This window comes from Babylonia areolata, chromosome 3, assembly GCF_041734735.1.
Source record: "Babylonia areolata isolate BAREFJ2019XMU chromosome 3, ASM4173473v1, whole genome shotgun sequence".
In the NCBI taxonomy this organism is placed as follows: Eukaryota; Metazoa; Mollusca; class Gastropoda; order Neogastropoda; family Buccinidae; genus Babylonia; species Babylonia areolata.
Window position 1 is genome coordinate 33,216,759 of NC_134878.1, and position 17,756 is coordinate 33,234,514.

Below are 17,756 nucleotides of genomic sequence, written 5' to 3' on the forward strand. Positions count from 1 at the left end.
TCCATATACGCTACACCACATCTGCCAAGCAGATGCCTGACCACTGAGCAGCGTAACCCAACGCGCTTAGGTCAGGCCTTAGAGAAAAATAATAATAAAATGAAATAAATTAAAAAATAAAAATAATAAATAAGATAAAATAACATAAATGAAATAAAAATAACAAAAATTAAGAATAAATAAATAAAAATAAATAAATAAAATAAATAATAAATGATAAAAATAAAAAATAAAATAATCAAATGACAAAAAAGAAGAAAGAAGTAAATAACAAAAATTAAATTAAACAAAAAAAATAATACAAATAAATATATAAATATATATATATATATTTCTAAAAAGATAAAATCAATTAATTCAACTCTAGGCGCGCGCACACACACACACACACACACACACACACACACACACAAAGATAAATAAGCAAATAAATGTAAAACATGCAAACACGTTCAAACATACACGCACACACACATGAATAGCAGATATGCAACAAACATATAGTTTCACAGATATGAAAGCACGATCAAATACACATAAACGTACATGAGCACCACGTTGAACACGCACACACACACATTACCCTGCACCCACCCCCTCCTCCACACACTCCGAGGCATTTCTAGGCTACACATCACAGGCTTCCACGGCACACACACATCTACCCCCCCCCCCCCACCCACTCCCACCCCCCAAACCCCCCACACACACATTTACTTGTACAAGCACACAACACTTGATACGCCCATATCCCTCCCACCCCCACCCCACCACCATATATATATATATATATATATTTTTTTTTTTTTTTTTTTTTTTTTTTTTTTTTTTGTATATATATATATATATATATATATGTGCACACCCGCACGTTCCAATATTCCGTTGCTCCCACAGTGAAGACATGCATGCATACACATACCTCATCCTCTACACACACGCGCGCGCGCACTGCACGCATGCACGTGAACAGAGCTCTCCTGACACATGTGTACACTTACACCCTCGCGCACGCACACAAACACACAGACACACAAACACGTACATACACACACGCACAGAGACTGCCACTGATTGGCCGCAAGAGGGGTGGGAAAAGATCTCCGCTGATGCCAAGAACGTGGCGTCTAGGTGTTGCTCAGTCTATTGTATTTGATAAAGCCTGCAGAGACTCTGTTCCGTTTTGAAGTAATCTGCGTTGGTTTGGAAATGATGCCGATATTCGTTTGATTTGCAAAGCATCGTGCTCTACCTTTCATGCTAGACTTACGGCCGCTCCCTCTCTCTACCTTTATTTATTTGAGGCGATCGATGGTGTGATGGCATTGTACCTGTTTCTTTTTGGTATTCTTGACTTTTCTGAGGATTTCCGATTTTTCTAGAGTGTAGGCCGCTCGTTGTTGTTGCGTAACCAGCAAGTCTGTCAGCTCGCTCATTTCCCTTAACACCTGCATGTCCCGGGCAGTATGACCATGTTAGAGTTTTAATTTGAAAGTTGCGCATTGCCTCATGCCACTCGAGCTGGGCTTCCCACTCTGCTTTCAATTTTCTGTATGAGGTTCATTGTGTCCGTTTAGAATCATGGCATGTTGGTTTCCTGCATATGGATAGATGATAGCCACTGGAGGGCATGTGTCACAGCTTCAACTTCCATCGTTAGGTAGAGGTGACTTTGTAGGCAGCATTCTCTTCCCTAATTGTTTTTCCATTTTGTTTCGCAGTGAATCCCCAACCGGACTGGCCTTTGGTGACTGAGCCATCTGTGTATATGATGATGTCCTCTTCTTTACTATTTTCTTCTATGAGTAGCTTCACTTCTGCATCAGTTTTGCCCTCCGGCCATTCCCAGCCGACAATGTCTTCCTAGAGTCGGTGAATGGTTGTGTTGGATAGATGATTGAGGTTTTCGGGGTTTTCCTCCCATTCTTTTGTTTCTTTCAGTCTTGCAGTCAGGCATACCAGCTGGATTGTGTCTTCTGCTTGCCCCATCCATGTTCTTCCTCGTCCTAGACGGCTGCCTTTTGGTTCCTTGATTTTGTCATGCAGTGGGTTTTCAGGGTTTTCTAATGCTCTGAAGTATGTCTTAACCTGTTCTAACTTGTTTCTGACCTACACTGAACGAAGTTCAAGCAGGTATCGCATGGTTTTCGTGAGCGTGTCTTTTGTTGTTCAAGGATCAGCCTGCCTCATAGCTTCATTTTGAACTCTTTCTAATTTTAGGAGGCTGCTTTGAGACGGTGTTGTTTGCCCAAGTCCGTAGTCGATCACACTGAGGACGAGTGATTGATATAGCAGGAAGAGGTGGCATTGTTCAATACCTTTGGTTGCCATTGCTTTTTAGACTGAAAGACCCTTTTTGCATTTGAGAACAGTATTTTCCGTATGTTTTCTGAAGGTCAGCATCCTGTCGAACTGTATTCCTAGGTGGCGTAGGCATTCGGTTTTCTCGATTTGAATTCCGTCGAATGACACAGGTGGTAGGTGATGTGCTCGCGGTTCTGTTGTTGAGGGTGCACAACAACGTTTGAGCTTTCGTTGGATTGATGGAAGATCCTGTGTCCTTGCACCATTGAGCGATATTATTCAGTTGTTTCTGGACGGCTTTAGTTCTTTCCTGAGCATCTTTCGAAGTTTTGAAGACCAGGCCATCGTCCGCAAGAATAGGCACCCGAGCTATTCCATTGTTGTTTAAGTCTGCAAGGCCCTTCGTGTAGACGTTGTAGAGGACAGGAGAGAGCGGAGACCCTTGTGGCAGTCCCATGGATAGTTTAGAAGGTGCAGACATCCAATCTCCGAGGCGTAGGACGACGGTTCTTTCTGAAGCGCTGCTGCTATCCATTTTGTCAGTGTCAAACTTACTCGATATCTTCAAAGTAGTAGCAGCTCCATGAGGTACGCAAACTGGACTTTATTGTAGGCATCTTCAAGGTCGATTGCTACTGCTAGTGTTTCTTCTTTTCTTTGAAATCCTTCATATACCTCATAAAAAAATTATGCGAAAGCAGCCGCATTTTCCCATGTGGACTTACCTGTTCTGTAACCACCTTGATTTGAAGGGAGAATGTGCCTGTGTTCAAGATCCCTTGCACGTTTCCTGGCTATCATGCGTTCCATGAGCTATCATGCAATGTTTTGCATGGTTAGGATTCGGTAGCCGCTTACCTGACGATGGTCCTTTCCTGGTTTTGGTATGGGTTTTAAGAATTTGTGTGTCCAGTCCTCCAGCACATGTCCATCGTGGAAACTGTTTTGATAAAAATTGAAAAGTTTGCTTCTGTCTTCTTCCGATAACTCCTTGATGTCCAAGCAACGAACTTTGTCTGGGCCAGGAGCCGATTCTTTCTTGCATTTAGCTACTGCTTCGTTTCGATCATCTATTGTCAAGTCATCATCGGGTCCAGTCTGCAAAAGGGACTGGTTTAACTCCTCAACATATTTCTTTCTTCTTTTTTTTCCATCTAAGTTTCTTTTATCGCTCTGTTGTATGATGCGTTTGAGCAGGGCGGATCCTTTTTCTTCGTTTGTCTTAAGCTTGGTTCAATCCGTATCTAACATGCCTGGGGTTGTTGTTGTGCACGTTTTCCTTCCATGCGACGATAGAATTGCCAGAACTTTGACAGTGCTGTGTCATAACTGAGTGCCTCGCAAAGCTGTTTTCACTTGCCATTTTTGGCCTCTTGAGCAATGACTTCAAACTGTTTTGTTTTTTCTTTCATTTTTGTTTCACTGATATCTTTGTCCGGAGAAGGTTTTGTTCTTTCTTTTTGCCAAAGTTTGACAGCCGCATGTTCTTCTATCCAGGCTCTCTGTGTGTCGGTATTCCACCATGGGGGCTGAATGGTTTGCATCCGGTTCGGTGCCGTTCTTGTTTCAGTTTCTTCTGTGTCTTAATTTTTCGATGATGGTTGTCTCTTTGATGTACTAGTCAATGAAAATATCAGTGATTCAGACAAAAATCGGCCAACCTACTGATAAAGCCATCAATTGCCCAAACCTAACTACATCTTGAATAGGTACAAACCCATGACCAAACATTCACCGAGGATCGCGGTTGGATATCAATTAAAACAAACACAACTATCCCGGCGGCAGGTCAGGTTATACATCATAAAATGATATACACAAACAGGCATACCCGCCACCCCCACCCATCATAAAAAAAAGAAGCCAACAGGCATTCTACATGTCCCACTCAGGCCCAAATATCATGGCGATTGAAAGAACGACGTACACCAACATCATCACTCTAACGTCTTTGTGCCAAAGGTGAAGTACTTAAACTCTGAGTTGTATATCAACACATGTGAAAGCGCCATATATCTAATGTGTGTGTGTGTGTGTGTGTGTGTGTGTGTGTGTGTGTGTGTGTGTGTGTGTGTGTGTGTGTGCCGCCGTGTGTGTTACGACTGAGAGAGAGAGAGAGAGAGAGAGAGAGAGAGAGAGAGATTTGATGATTATTCATCAATAATAACTTAGCATTCTTAGTTTAGTTGTTACAGATGCGTGAGGGGTGCAGTTACTGCTAATATAACAAACAAAATGTAAAATGTATCATGGCAAAAAAAAAGGCCAAGAACGAAAAGGAAAGAATCGCACTGAAACACACACACACACACACACACACACACACACACACACACACACGCACACGTGTCTCTGCAGTCGGAATAAATTAATTAACATACTATGCCTAATTACGTCAGTTAAATAGACGGCCGGGAATCAAAAACACACAAGTGAAACAATTGTAACTGAGTCGAGTTAACAACCTCATGGGTAAATTTAATGTTCTTGGAGAGAAAGAGAGAGAGAGAGAGAGAGAGAGAGAGAGAGAGAGAGAGAGAGAGAGAGAGAGAGAGAGTATGCCATCAATATTTTGATTTCATGATGGCATCGCTGAAGTGATGAACGGCAATCAGAAATTGTCCAAAAAACAAAACACACACACACACACACACACACACACAGACAGAACACACACACACACACACACACACACACACACACACACACAAACTTGATATGCCGCATAAAATATTTTATGTGAGCTTTTTTTTTTCCCCTCAGAGACCCTTCAGTGATAAAAGTTTGCCCGTTACCTTGAATTTCACTTTACTTCCAGAATTTGTCCTTGCCGCGGTCAAGAATGACGTCCCTTCTTGTGTTGGTTCTTTCGTTGTTTCTACGTGAAAAGAGCGAATTATAAACAATCATGGCGGCCGAAGTAAAAGTGACGAATTTTGGATGATGATTATTTATTGACATGCTCGCATTTTCTTGGTGGTGTCAGTGAAGAAAGCTGTAGATTGAATATTATATGGACTGTATAATAATTCTGCGGCTTTGTGAAAAAAGATCTAGTGGGAAACCCACTTTATTTGGGGTTTTTTTGGAGGTAGGGGTCTAACGTGATCCAATTTTGTTGTTGAAACCGCGCTGCAAAAACTGGATCCATTTTATCATTCACCTGAAGAAATACGGCGACGCAGCAGAGATTATGGAGGATGTAACGATCAGTATTTAAGATAAAGTCACCCAAAAGTTGACTGGGAAAAGACAGTCATGTTACGAAACATATCTCTACTGTTTTCAGGTACATATTCAAATTATTTGTTGCACTCGTTTCACTTCACACTGTTTCCTTATCATAAAATGGTGTCATACAAGACGTGCACTATAATAAAACCTTATCAGTTTATGGGTCAGACTCCACACGTCTGGGACAAAGGCAGATGAAACACTTTTCGAGTTAAGTGCTTGATACTGATAGCTGTTATCATCCAATATTTACAGTGTCACTGTCAGTTGGAGGATTTGTGACTGTGGGTCTTGAGATGATGGGTGAAGCCAATCCTGTAAAGCTTGCCCACATGTGGGATTCACTGATCTTCCCTAGCCAGGTTGGGCAGTCCAGAGCAAGTGATTCCCAGCAACTGGGATCGATGTTGAGGTCATTTAGGGACACTTTGAGTCAGTCTTTAAAACATTTGAACTTCTGTCCCCCAACTGAGCATTTGCCCTGGCTCATCTATCTATACAGCAGCTGTTTTGGCAGTTGACTAAGACTCTTTATTGGCGTGAAATAGAAGACTTTGATGTGCATAAGAAATATTAATATTATGTTCAATCACCAGCCACTCAGCATTAATATAAAGAAAACAGTGGTGACTCACACATGTTCTCTCAATTCCCTCCCCCACACCAAAACCCTCACACACACACACACACACACACACACACACACACACACACACACACACACTATGAGGTCCTAACCACTAGAGTAGACCAACAACATCAAGGACTAAGACTGAATGCTTTAAAGATAGTTTTAGTTTAGGAAAAACATTTTCAGTGTATGTGGTAAACAAATTGCACAAAACCATATTTTATTTTACTTTTTGTGTCAGGTTACTTCCAAAGTCATGTAAAGTTTGTGATTTTCAGAACTAAACATAGAAGAAATCATGTCCAGCCATTTATTATTGTTTGAAATTGCTGAATACCTCTTACATTGTCTGATCGGATTGTTTCTATGATACGGTCTACAGATATTTAATTTATTTTTTGTTGTGCTTGTTAACTGCTGTTACACATATAGTTATGGATTGTTGATTCTATTAATTAGGTTTATCCTTTTATAGCCTTCTTTAAACACCATCCCCATCCTTATCTCCATATCCCACACACAAACACACACACACATTACATGTCTAATAACAAAGTGAAAAATCAAAAAAATGAAATAACATACACACACACACACATACACACACACACACACACACACACACACACACACACACACACACACACACTAATATGCATGCATACATACCTTCCAAATAAAATTACTTCAAAACAACAGCAAGAAGAGCTAAGGCACTCTTCCTTGTAGTTGTATTATATATTATTATTATAAATTATATACCAAATACTCACAAGAGAAGAGAAAGACAATAATGAAATATTAATGGGAATAACTACTAAAAACTATACACAAGTATATAACACAAATCATAACTATCATAATGCCACATTAAAATGAATATATATATATATAGCTGGGGTGAAACAAATAAGCTCTCTTAAATTTCACATATAATTTCTGGCAGCTCATCATCCATAAACATGATTCTGTTCAGATGTTACTGTCATATGTCATGAAAACATACTATCCATGACATGAATCCTCTTTCACATACACACACACACAGACACACATTCATTCAGATAATAATGAATAGAGAGAGAGATATGAGGTCCATTTACAATCTTTAAAGCATCATTGAAACTCTTGGTTTCATGACTGTTTGCATAGCCTGGATTTCATCGGCCTTGTTGCATCTCACGGAGTTTCCTCTGCTTTTTCCATTTTGCACTGGCAAACTAAGGCATCTTCTTTTGCTTGTGCTGTGAGAATCTTCCCGTGTGCTCTGAACAATTGGTGTTTCTCTGATAGTTGTGCCTTTATCTTCTCATCTCATCGAACCAGTCTTTATTTCTGAAATTGCCCTTTTAATTCAATTACACATACTTAACCGTATCCCAACTTAAATTTTATTTTATTTTTTTATTTTTTTTTACATCCAGCCCTTGCCCTAAAGTGGAAGTCAAGTTAAATTTAAAGAAGCAAAAGTGAGCAAAAGGAAAGGAAATCAATGAAAAAAATCCATACATCCTTATTTCATGAATACCCCACCCTTCACTGCCATTCCACCCAGATCCAAACAAAAGAAAATAACATATGAGAAATAAGGAAGAAAAAAAAAGTGTGAACATCGCAGCCTGAACATAAAGTCGATGCGCCGCAACTCAACCCCACCCCACCCCATCCCCACCTCACACACACATATAGTGATATACACACATCAGATGCACAGACAGACAAGCAGGTGGACAGACACAGAAAAAAAGGTAGAGGGAACCCACAAATCATCTAAAAACAAGGTTGGATTTTAGGTTTCTTCGAGTTTTGTGATTAGGTACCTTTTTTGTCTTTGAAGTTGTTTTGGTTAGGTATCTGTTATGTCTTTTGATCATGGTAATTTTTTTCAGTAATTATTTACAGAGATCCAGTCTAAGACAATATATATATTACTCGTGTAGTACTGGACAACTACAAATATTGATTTTACCTTTTCAGTGGCTCTTCTTTCCGAGTGCTTTATCTATCATTAAGGTCGAACTAGGCGGATCCTTCACTCCATCATTGCCTTTAGGTCACAATAGGAGCTCTACTTGCAGCTCCTACGAAAACACTGGTGGGCTACTCTATATCAGTATATGTCTGTCTAACCAGATCACAGCACTGATACGATGACCTTCAATAGTCTGTCGTTGGGCTGGTACTATTATTGACCACTATCTCAAAGCTTCTTTGTCAATCAGTCACAACTGATAAAGTAACACTGACAGCTGAGCAGGGTTTTTTTTCTCAGTTTACTGATTTTACATTTTGCTCTGTGCCAAACAGTAGATAAAAAAATGGACCAATTTATGATAAAAATAAAAAAAACAAACAAACAAACAAAAAAGCAACAAAGCCACATGATTGTGCTTCGGACAATATCAAACATCAGTTCACTCGACATGCATACATTTGTATGCAACTGAAAAAAAAGTGATAAGTAACAGTTATCGCTGGACAACATACATTCATCAGAACCCAGGCCAAGCCAAGTATGAAGATTGAGAAGAAATTTATGAAATTCATGTGGCCATAACTCAGTTTATACACTTTTTGTAGAAACCTAGAATTACGCTGTGGCAAGGGCAAAATTCACCTCTTTTGGAAAAAAAGAAGTATACCTTCTCAGTTCTCGTAAATAGCTAAGTAGTGTTATTTACTAAAACAGCACAATAATGTATCAAATTTGGAAAGGTGCTTTCTTTTATTGACACTACAGAAAACATGTCATTATTTATTCAGTTCTTGCTTCCTAATCACCAAGACAGTTGTTCTTTTGCCAGAATAACTTGATACATTGCCTCATGTTTCACTTTCAGTAGCCTGCCTGCAAACTCTGTGCCTTGTCCAAGCCTTGAGCAAGCAAGATGGGGAGAGTCAAGGTACAACGGTTCCAAAGCCATTTGTGATCAGTCTTCAGCAGTCATGCGATGACTGGGTCATCTTCGCTTGGAATTCGTCAACCGATGGCTTCCCTGCACTGTTTGGGCCGTCCCATTGCATGTCTTGTGAGATCACATACATGGACCAGCATTCACAGGTGAGAATTTTAAATTCACCGCATACAGTGGAGTGATGGCCTAGAGGTAATGTGTCCGCCAAGAAGTGAGAGAATCTGAGCATGCTGGTTTGAATCGCGGCTCAGCCGCCAATACTTTCTGACCCTCCACTAGACTTTGAGTGGTGGTCTGGACGCTAGTCATTCGGATGCGATGATAAGCCGAGGTCCTGTGTGCAGCATGCACTAAGCACACATAAAAGAACCCATGGCAACAAAAGGGTTGTTCCTGGCAAAATTCTGTAGAAAAATCCACTTCAATAGGAAAAACAGAAACAAAAAAGAAACAAAACAAAAAAAACTGCATGCTGGAAAAAATACAAAATAAAAAGGGTGGCGCTGTAGTGTTGTAACGTGCCCTCCCTGGGGAGAGCAGCCCAAATTTCACACACAAAAATCTGTTGTGATAAAAAGAGAAATATAATACAATACAATATAGCTGTTTAGATTTTGATTCTTCACAGAACGGAATGTACAACTTTCATTAGTTTTAGGACTTTATAGATACCAATTTAATAGTAATATTTGTAACATGACCTACGGGCGCAATAGCCGAGTGGTTAAAGTGTTAGACTTTGAATCTGAGGGTCCTGGGTTCGAATCTCAGTAACGGTGCCTGGTTGGTAAAGGGTGGAGATTTTTCTGATCTCCCAGGTCAGCATATTCATGAGCAGACCTGCTTGTGTCTGAACCCCCTTCGTGTATGTATACACAAGCAGAAGATCAAATATGCATGTTAAAAAAATCCTGTAATCCATGTCAGCGTTCGGTGGGTTATGAAAACAAGAACATACCCAGCGTGCACACCCCTGAAAACGGAGTATGGCTGCCTACATGGCAGGGTAAAAACAGTCATACATGTCAAAGCCCACTCGTGTACATATGAGTAAACATGTGAGTTGCAGCCCACGAATGAAGAAGCAGAAGTAGTAATATAACAAATCGTTTTTGTTTTGCTAACTGTTACTTGTTACTGTAAGATGGTCTAACATTTTTTCAAAAATTATACAGAATGCAATATTTGAGGTCAACTGTTTAGTTCACTTTTAAGAAGATTTATTCTTTTCTATAGTATGTATTGTATTTCTTTGCATGAAATTTGGGCTGCTCTCCCCAGGGAGAGCTTGTTGCTACGCTGAGAGCGCCACCATTTTTTCTGCCTGCAGTTTTTTTATTATTTCCCTATCAAAGTGGATTTTTTCTTCAGAATTTTGCCAGGGACAACCCTTTTGTTGCTGTGAGTTCTTTTACTTGCACTGAGTGCATGCTGCACATGGAAGCTTGGTTTATCATCTCATCATAATGACTAGTGTCCAGACCATCATTCGAGGTCTTGAAGAGTAGGGGGAAATACTGGTGAGTGTGGGAATCGAACCAGTGTGCTCAGATTCTCTTGCTTCCTAGGTGGATATGTTGCCACTAGGCCAGCAGTCTACTTGATAAGAAATTAAAGACATGAATACATTTCTAAATGACTATTCAGTCTTGCCATAACTTGCACTATATCTCAGGAGCAAAGACAAAGTTTTATTAATTCTTATACCGTGCCTTAATGATAAAACAAATTGTTTGGAGGGCTGTCTTGATGACAAAACAAAGCTTTTGTCATTCTGATATGCATTGAAAGGAATTATTTATACAGAAAAAGTTTTCTTCCCCTTCATACTGTAAAACTAGTATCTGCATTTGAATGCAAGTGTGTACACACATAAATTGTCTGTGTGAAAAGTGAGAGAGCATGCAGTGTAAAAGCATGCATACAGACCTGTTATCATCATTTTAAACTGTTGTTGTGAGTGTCTGTGTGTAGTTGAATGCAAGTGTGCTCATGAATATGTATCAGTGAGAGAGCATCCGATTTAAAATCATGCGCACGGACAAATCATCATTATCTTCACTTGTTTCAACAGTGGAGCATTACATGGAGCTGAAGTTTATTGTGTGCTGTATTGTACCAGTTGTGTAATGTGCAGTCTACAAGCAGTACTATATCCTCTCTCCATGATGCATGGCTGAAAATGCAAGCCATACTGAAATGTTTGACATAATTGATATATCAATAATATATATATATATATATATATATATATATATATATATATATATATGGACTGGCAGGTGGCCCAGCTGGGGATGGCGGCTATCCACCCAGATGTGAGAACCATCCAGCTGAGCACCCTCAACAGGAGCACCAACTACACTGCCTCCATGACCTGCAATGAGACCCTCACCTCCAACACCATTGACTTTGTCACTGGTCAGTATACTCAGTGAAACCCTCACCTCAAGCATCATTGACTTTGTCACTGGTTAGTATACTCAATGAAACCCTCACCTCCAAAACCATTGATTTTGTCACTGGTTAGTACAGTGAGACCCTCACCTTCAGCACCATTGACTTTGTCACTGGTCAGTATACTCAGTGAAACCCTCACCTCAAGCATCATTGACTTTGTCACTGCTTAGTATACTCAATGAAACCCTCACCTCCAAAACCATTGATTTTGTCACTGGTTAGTACAGTGAGACCCTCACCTTCAACACCATTGACTTTGTCACTGGTCAGTATTCTCAGTAAAACCCTCACCTCTAAAACCATTGACTTTGTCACAGGTCAGTATACTCAGTGAGACCCTCACCTCCAACACCATTGATTTTGTCACTGGTCAGTACAATGAAACCCTCACCTTCAGCACCATTGACTTTTTCACTGGTCAGTATACTCAGTGAGACCCTCACCTCCAACACCACTGATTTTGTCACCGGTCAGTACAATGAAACCCTCACCTCCCAAACCACTGATTTTTGTCACTGTTCAGTACAACAAAACCGTCACACTCTCAGTATAATGTAACCCTCACTTCCAACTCCATTGAATTGTCACTGGTCAGTATGTCTTTGGTATGGATAATTTTCATTCTTTTCTGGAAAAGGTATGAAAAAAGTGTGGAATTTGTTTGGCCACATTTGTGGGAACCCCAAATTATTATTATTATTATTATTATTATAACCCAGTCCCACAGACCTCTCACATTTGTACAACTACAAGCAAGAAATGTTGCCCACACACCTCAGGCTACCCCTGCAGCGAGGAGGAGGTGAAGGAGCACGCAGAGAAGTTGCGGCGACGACAGCAGTGGCGGAAGAACAACGACGACGACAAAGAGGTGTCTCAGCACCCGGTCAAGGTCACCACAGCCTCAGACGACTTCTCCATGATGGACATGGCCCTGGGCGTGTTCTTCGCCATGTTCGGCGTCATGATCATTGGCCTCTTTGCCTACTACGTCTGGAAGAAGCACCGCCATCGCCAGAGAATCCAGCGCATATTTGGGTATGGTGGTTCTGTTCATCGTGTGTGTCTGTGTGTATGTGTTTGTTTGTGTGTATGTGTGTGTGTGTTGCTGCAGATTTTTTCTTTTCTTCACCTTATACTCAGTTGTTGTGGCAAGGTTTTTTTGCTTTGTTTTTGTTTTCTCTCTTGGCTTTCTCTTACAAAAAAACTCAGTTGTGGCAAGTTTGTTTTCGTTGTTTTGTTTTCTCTCTTGGCTTCCTCTTTCACATGATCCATTTGCATATTATTATTATTATTGTTACTGTTGGGACTTTATATAGCTCCTATCTTCAGTCAGAGAGACAAAACCAAGCACTTTACAAAATAATGTAGTCATTTGCACAAGCAGCAGCCTACCTTGGAAGAGCAGACAGACAGCTCCTTCAGGCGCTCATTTGCATGGGTCAGGAAAGAAAATGCCCCTACACTTAGGGTCAACACTGAGTTTGAGAATGAAACTTACAGAAATTAATCACTCACATATTGAGCTAGTATATAAACCAGTGTTAATCTTATTTCTAAATATTTTATCTTCAGCTGACTGCCACAAACTAGCAGTACCTTTGCACAATACATGACTGTAGAGTCAACCAAAGCAGTTACTTATTACTTATTTTTTTTAAACTGTCCTGATCTGATCTTTTTCATTGTCTTCCAGACACACACAGACACACACACACACACACACACACACACACACACACACACACACACAATTAGTCCTGTAGGATACCTGTAAATAGTAGTTGATGTCACGTGTTTTGACCATTTTGTGTGTTCATTATTTTACATAATGTTCCATATTTTTTTTAGTTTCTGAAAACTTTCTCCATACAAACACAAAGGAAAACATGCACTCACACTTGGACATTCATTAACACACATACACACGCACGCACATAAACAATTAAGCATGCATGCACACAAACAGACACGCACACACAGTACAGTAACACAGACACGCACACACAGTAACAAACAAAAGCACACACACATGCACTCACACTTGCACACACACACACACACACACACACACTCTTGTGCAGGTTTACATGTATACATTCCTCAACCACCTCTCCCTCTTTACCTCCTGTCCCACTACTCCCAAACCACCTCATTTTTTTTCTTTTCTTTTTCATCTGATATCAGTTTATATGGAAAGACTTCATTTGAAAACAACTGACACACACACAGACATACACACACACACACACACACACACACACACACACACACAGAGATGACCGCATGTGTGCTTGTATATTCACACAGAAAATGCACATGCACAGAAAGGTGTGCATAACACACACACAAACACTCACTTGTGTGTGTGTCTATATATATATATATATATATATATATATATATATATATATATATATATATATATATGTGTGTGTGTGTGTGTGTGTGTGTGTGTGAGCTCTGCCAGTCACAGAGAGCACACACACACATGTGCATAAATACTTTGATAATGTAGCCACTTTGTTTTTCAGGCAATCCCATTCAGAACCCTTCTTGGCTCTTCACACCCCTTCTGACCAGCCCACCCCCAGTCTCTGAGGCAGTCACTGAGACTGCTGTTGAGTTTTACTACTCTTGACACCAGCTTGGATTTGTGAATCACAGAATGCATTGCTTTCTGGATAGTCTGTCAACTTCTGTACCTATACTTTTTCACTCTGTAGGAGTACACCAGCATGGATTTAGTATTCGCAGAGAGCACGGCTTTTTGCACAGCCCCTGGATTCCTGTGCCTGTACTAGGTCACTCTACACCAGCATGGATTTGGGAATTGCAGAAAGCACTGAGTTTTGTGCTGCCCCTGGATTCCTGTGCCTGTACTAGGTCACTCTACACCACCATGGATTTGGGAATTGCAGAAAGCACTGCTTTTTAAAAATTTTTTTAAATTTTTATTTTTTATACAGCCCATCAACTCCTATCTCTGTGTCAATCACCATCACATTTCTCTCTTCTCCACCTTTCTCTCTTGCCTTCTTGGTTCACAACAGGTCATCCGTACTCCCCTTATCTCGTCTTTCGCTCATAACTCAGCAGCACTGGTATATGCATTTTGAGTGTCTTTAACTGCAAGATTGATTTCTGTGCTTCACAGTATATTGTATTGTGCTATTAAAATAGTGTAATGTATTGTGTTAATCTATATTGTATCGTACTGGTTTACTGGCTTGTCACTATTTTGTGCATAAAATGTCGGGCTATTCTGTGTGTGTCTGTCTACGTCTTGCTGTCAGTCTTTACCATCTTACTCCATCCCTCTCTCTCTCTTCAGCGCAAACTCGGATGTATCTGACGGAATAGTGTTCAGATAAAATCTTCTGCTTCACAGTGCATCACATCGTACTCTTGGTATTTTATTCTTTTACTCTTTTGTGTAAAAATTAACCTGCTATCACAGAGTGAGTGTTGCACCAGCACATGCACAGCCTTGCCTTTTTTTTTTCTTTTTTTTTTTTTTTGTGCATTAATGTTTTCTAAGATCGCAAGTGCATTTATTTACCTAATACTGTAATAGTAGTTGTCAAAGTGGATTTGTCCACAAACTTTTGCAATGAGATGTTATATATTTTTGCCAAGGACTTTGTTTATATACACACAACTCGAGGTTTAGCAAAGGGAGAAGAAAGTCCCAGTGGAATCCAGGATCTCTAGTTTAGATACAATTTTTTTTCTTCTTTTAATCTTCTTTGCCACCTGTCCACTACAGTCTTTGTGTCTGAAGTGTCATGGTATGTTTATTGGAGAAAAACACATAAGGCCTGACACAATGTGACAGTAAACGAATTGACTCCTTAGAAAAAAAAAGTATGTGATTTATCACTTGAGATTATTAAACAAAAAACAACCTACAGTTTACTACTTAAAGATGACTTACTTTGATCACCAACTATGTGATTTATCACTTAAGATTATTAAACAAAAAACAACCTACAGTTTACTACTTAAAGGTGACTTACTTTGACGACCAGTCATGATGCACGTCATTATCAGAACCAACCATCAAGGCAATTATCAGCTTTGACATTATTTCTGATTATGTGCACATACATATGCGTGTGTGGAATTAAATATTATACAGATTTGAATTCTGACACATTTCACTATGTGTTACTGTGATGTGCCAGTTCCTTTCCTTTTTTTATGTAGGGGTGTTAAAAATAATTCAAATTGAAAATATTAAGCATGATAGAGCTGATCTGGCAGAGGACCAACCAATTTAGGTTATTTCCCATAGGAGAGTTATTTCCCTTGTTAAAACAAGTGTGTTGGGTGAAAGTTTTGCCGATTCAGTGTGCCCAACAGCATGTTGGAGACACTTTTTTCCTCATGATTTTTATTTTTTTAAAACTTTTTTCCACTTTCACCTATTAGTCTATTAAAGATGCTTTTATGTACTCGTAAAATTATAATAAATTTAAAGTTGCAATACGATACAGATTGCTAGATAATCTCACCCTTCAGATTGAGTCAAAACGACTCAAATTTTAGGCGCACGCAGGGAACATCTACATTTCTGAGTACATACCAGTATGAAAATAACCATTTGATTTAAACCATTTATTGCAGAAAATTATGTTTAGAAAAGCCCAGTATCCTGTCAACATTATGCATGTATTACATATGTATCATTATCAAATATGCTATTGCATGTTTTATATATGTACAAAGTTCTCGTTGTTTTATATATTTTTTAAGCAGTAAACAAACTGACCATGCCGTTTATGTCCTACTGTGTATATATAATAAATATGTGAAGGAAAAAAACAACATTTACTCTGTGTACGGTGATATTTATTTCATGTGCAATTTTGTGAAGCACCTCAAGACACAAGACGTGTCACACATCCAGCAGCATTTGGGATGCAGACAGTGAAAAGGCAGGCAGTTCAACTTGTGCCACGTCTGCCATTCTTGCGGCTCATTCAGCACCCATCCTAGGTGAGCTCCCAGTCATCATGCAAATGTGCAATCTTCCCATTGACCTGTAACACTGAATCCAGTTACAAGATGAATTAGTGATCTGCAGGTCAAAAAGGCCCACTGTCGCTCCCTCTGGTCAACGACATACTCTCAACCATGCATGGCTCAACCATGTGTGGAGTCTTGGAGGATACTCGGAGCATGTCATGCCCTGACAGCGGGGCAGACGTGATCTTCAGCAAACTATAAACAAATGTGACTTCGTCAGTCTGGCACAACAGGTCTGAAGTCTTTTAAGACGACTTGTTCTTGTTTGACCCAGACAGTGATGAAAACTGTGCATCAAACTTGATCCATTCACATTCATCCTGTGGTGTGTGTGATTTTTTTAAATTTTTTTTAATTTATAAATGCTTTTACTGTGTATCAAGGCTTGATGTTTTTTTCTTTTTCCACTCTGCATTTCGTCACAAGCTCTTGCAGATGCTGGATCTTGTGTGGACTGAAGAGGACAGTAGAGAGGCCAACATCAGTTGTGTGAGTGGAGGACGGCCTAGACCGTTAGACTGTAGCAGCTCCAGGAACACTGACTGTGTAAACTTACTATATAATGTATTTTTTGCTGTATTCATTCATGCACATATGACTTAAGCTATTTCACTGCCTGCCTTGTCTGCCTAGAATGAGTTTTGATAAAAGGGAAACTTGTGGTGTGACCCTTTATTCTTTTTTTTTTTAATATTTTTTTTATTAATTATTATTTCAACAAGGGGAGAAATACCAGTCAGTGCAGATAGAAAATAGCGAACTGATTTTTAAAAATTTTTTAGGTGAATTAAATTTTTTAGCCCTGATCAGACTTTTGCAATAACTTTTGGTATTGTGTTGACCCAATTCTCAACTTTTAGTCAAGATCAATCCAGGTTGCATCATATCAGTTGCTAAGAAAAAAAAAAAGATTTTTGTACTTAAAATTAAAGAGAAAGGACTACTTTCAGTTTCAGCCTTGGATATTTGGATATTTTGAATAAGAAAAAAAGTGATTGTAAAAAAGAGATCTTTGAATCCTTGGTTCGGGGGGGGGGGGGGGGGGGGGGATCTCTAATCCTTACGGCTGGATTTCTTATCAAGGTCAAAGGAAAGGATATGGGTTTGATATTTTGCCATACTCCGACTGCCAGCATGTGACACAGATTTTCTTCAGTTTCTCTCAGCAGAATAAAAAGTTC

At 39.6% G+C, this 17,756-nt stretch overlaps 1 protein-coding gene across 2 annotated transcripts; it reads left to right on the forward strand.

Moving 5' to 3' along the window:
- Window positions 1-5,222: 5,222 nt before the first annotated feature.
- On the forward strand, window positions 5,223-17,366 carry LOC143280552 (uncharacterized). 2 transcript variants are annotated; one of them, XM_076585243.1, is made up of 5 exons: window positions 5,223-5,593; window positions 9,010-9,230; window positions 11,367-11,505; window positions 12,324-12,582; window positions 14,079-17,366. In XM_076585243.1, the coding sequence occupies exons 1-5, from the start codon at window positions 5,563-5,565 to the stop codon at window positions 14,143-14,145; spliced, it is 717 nt and encodes a 238-aa protein (XP_076441358.1). In that variant the 5' UTR covers window positions 5,223-5,562; the 3' UTR covers window positions 14,146-17,366. The 2 variants fall into 2 exon arrangements, with proteins under 2 accessions (XP_076441358.1, XP_076441359.1); XM_076585244.1 differs by having other exon boundaries at window positions 9,013-9,230.
- The last annotated feature ends 390 nt before the right edge of the window (window positions 17,367-17,756 follow it).

Bases quoted from the DNA above. Each gene is read 5' to 3' on its own strand.
- LOC143280552 (XM_076585243.1), top strand. From the start codon at position 5,563: ATGTTACGAAACATATCTCTACTGTTTTCAG. The intron at 11,506-12,323 runs GTCAGTATACTC...CACACACCTCAG, and splicing joins CACCATTGACTTTGTCACTG to GCTACCCCTGCAGCGAGGAG. The intron at 12,583-14,078 runs GTATGGTGGTTC...TTTGTTTTTCAG, and splicing joins AGAATCCAGCGCATATTTGG to GCAATCCCATTCAGAACCCT.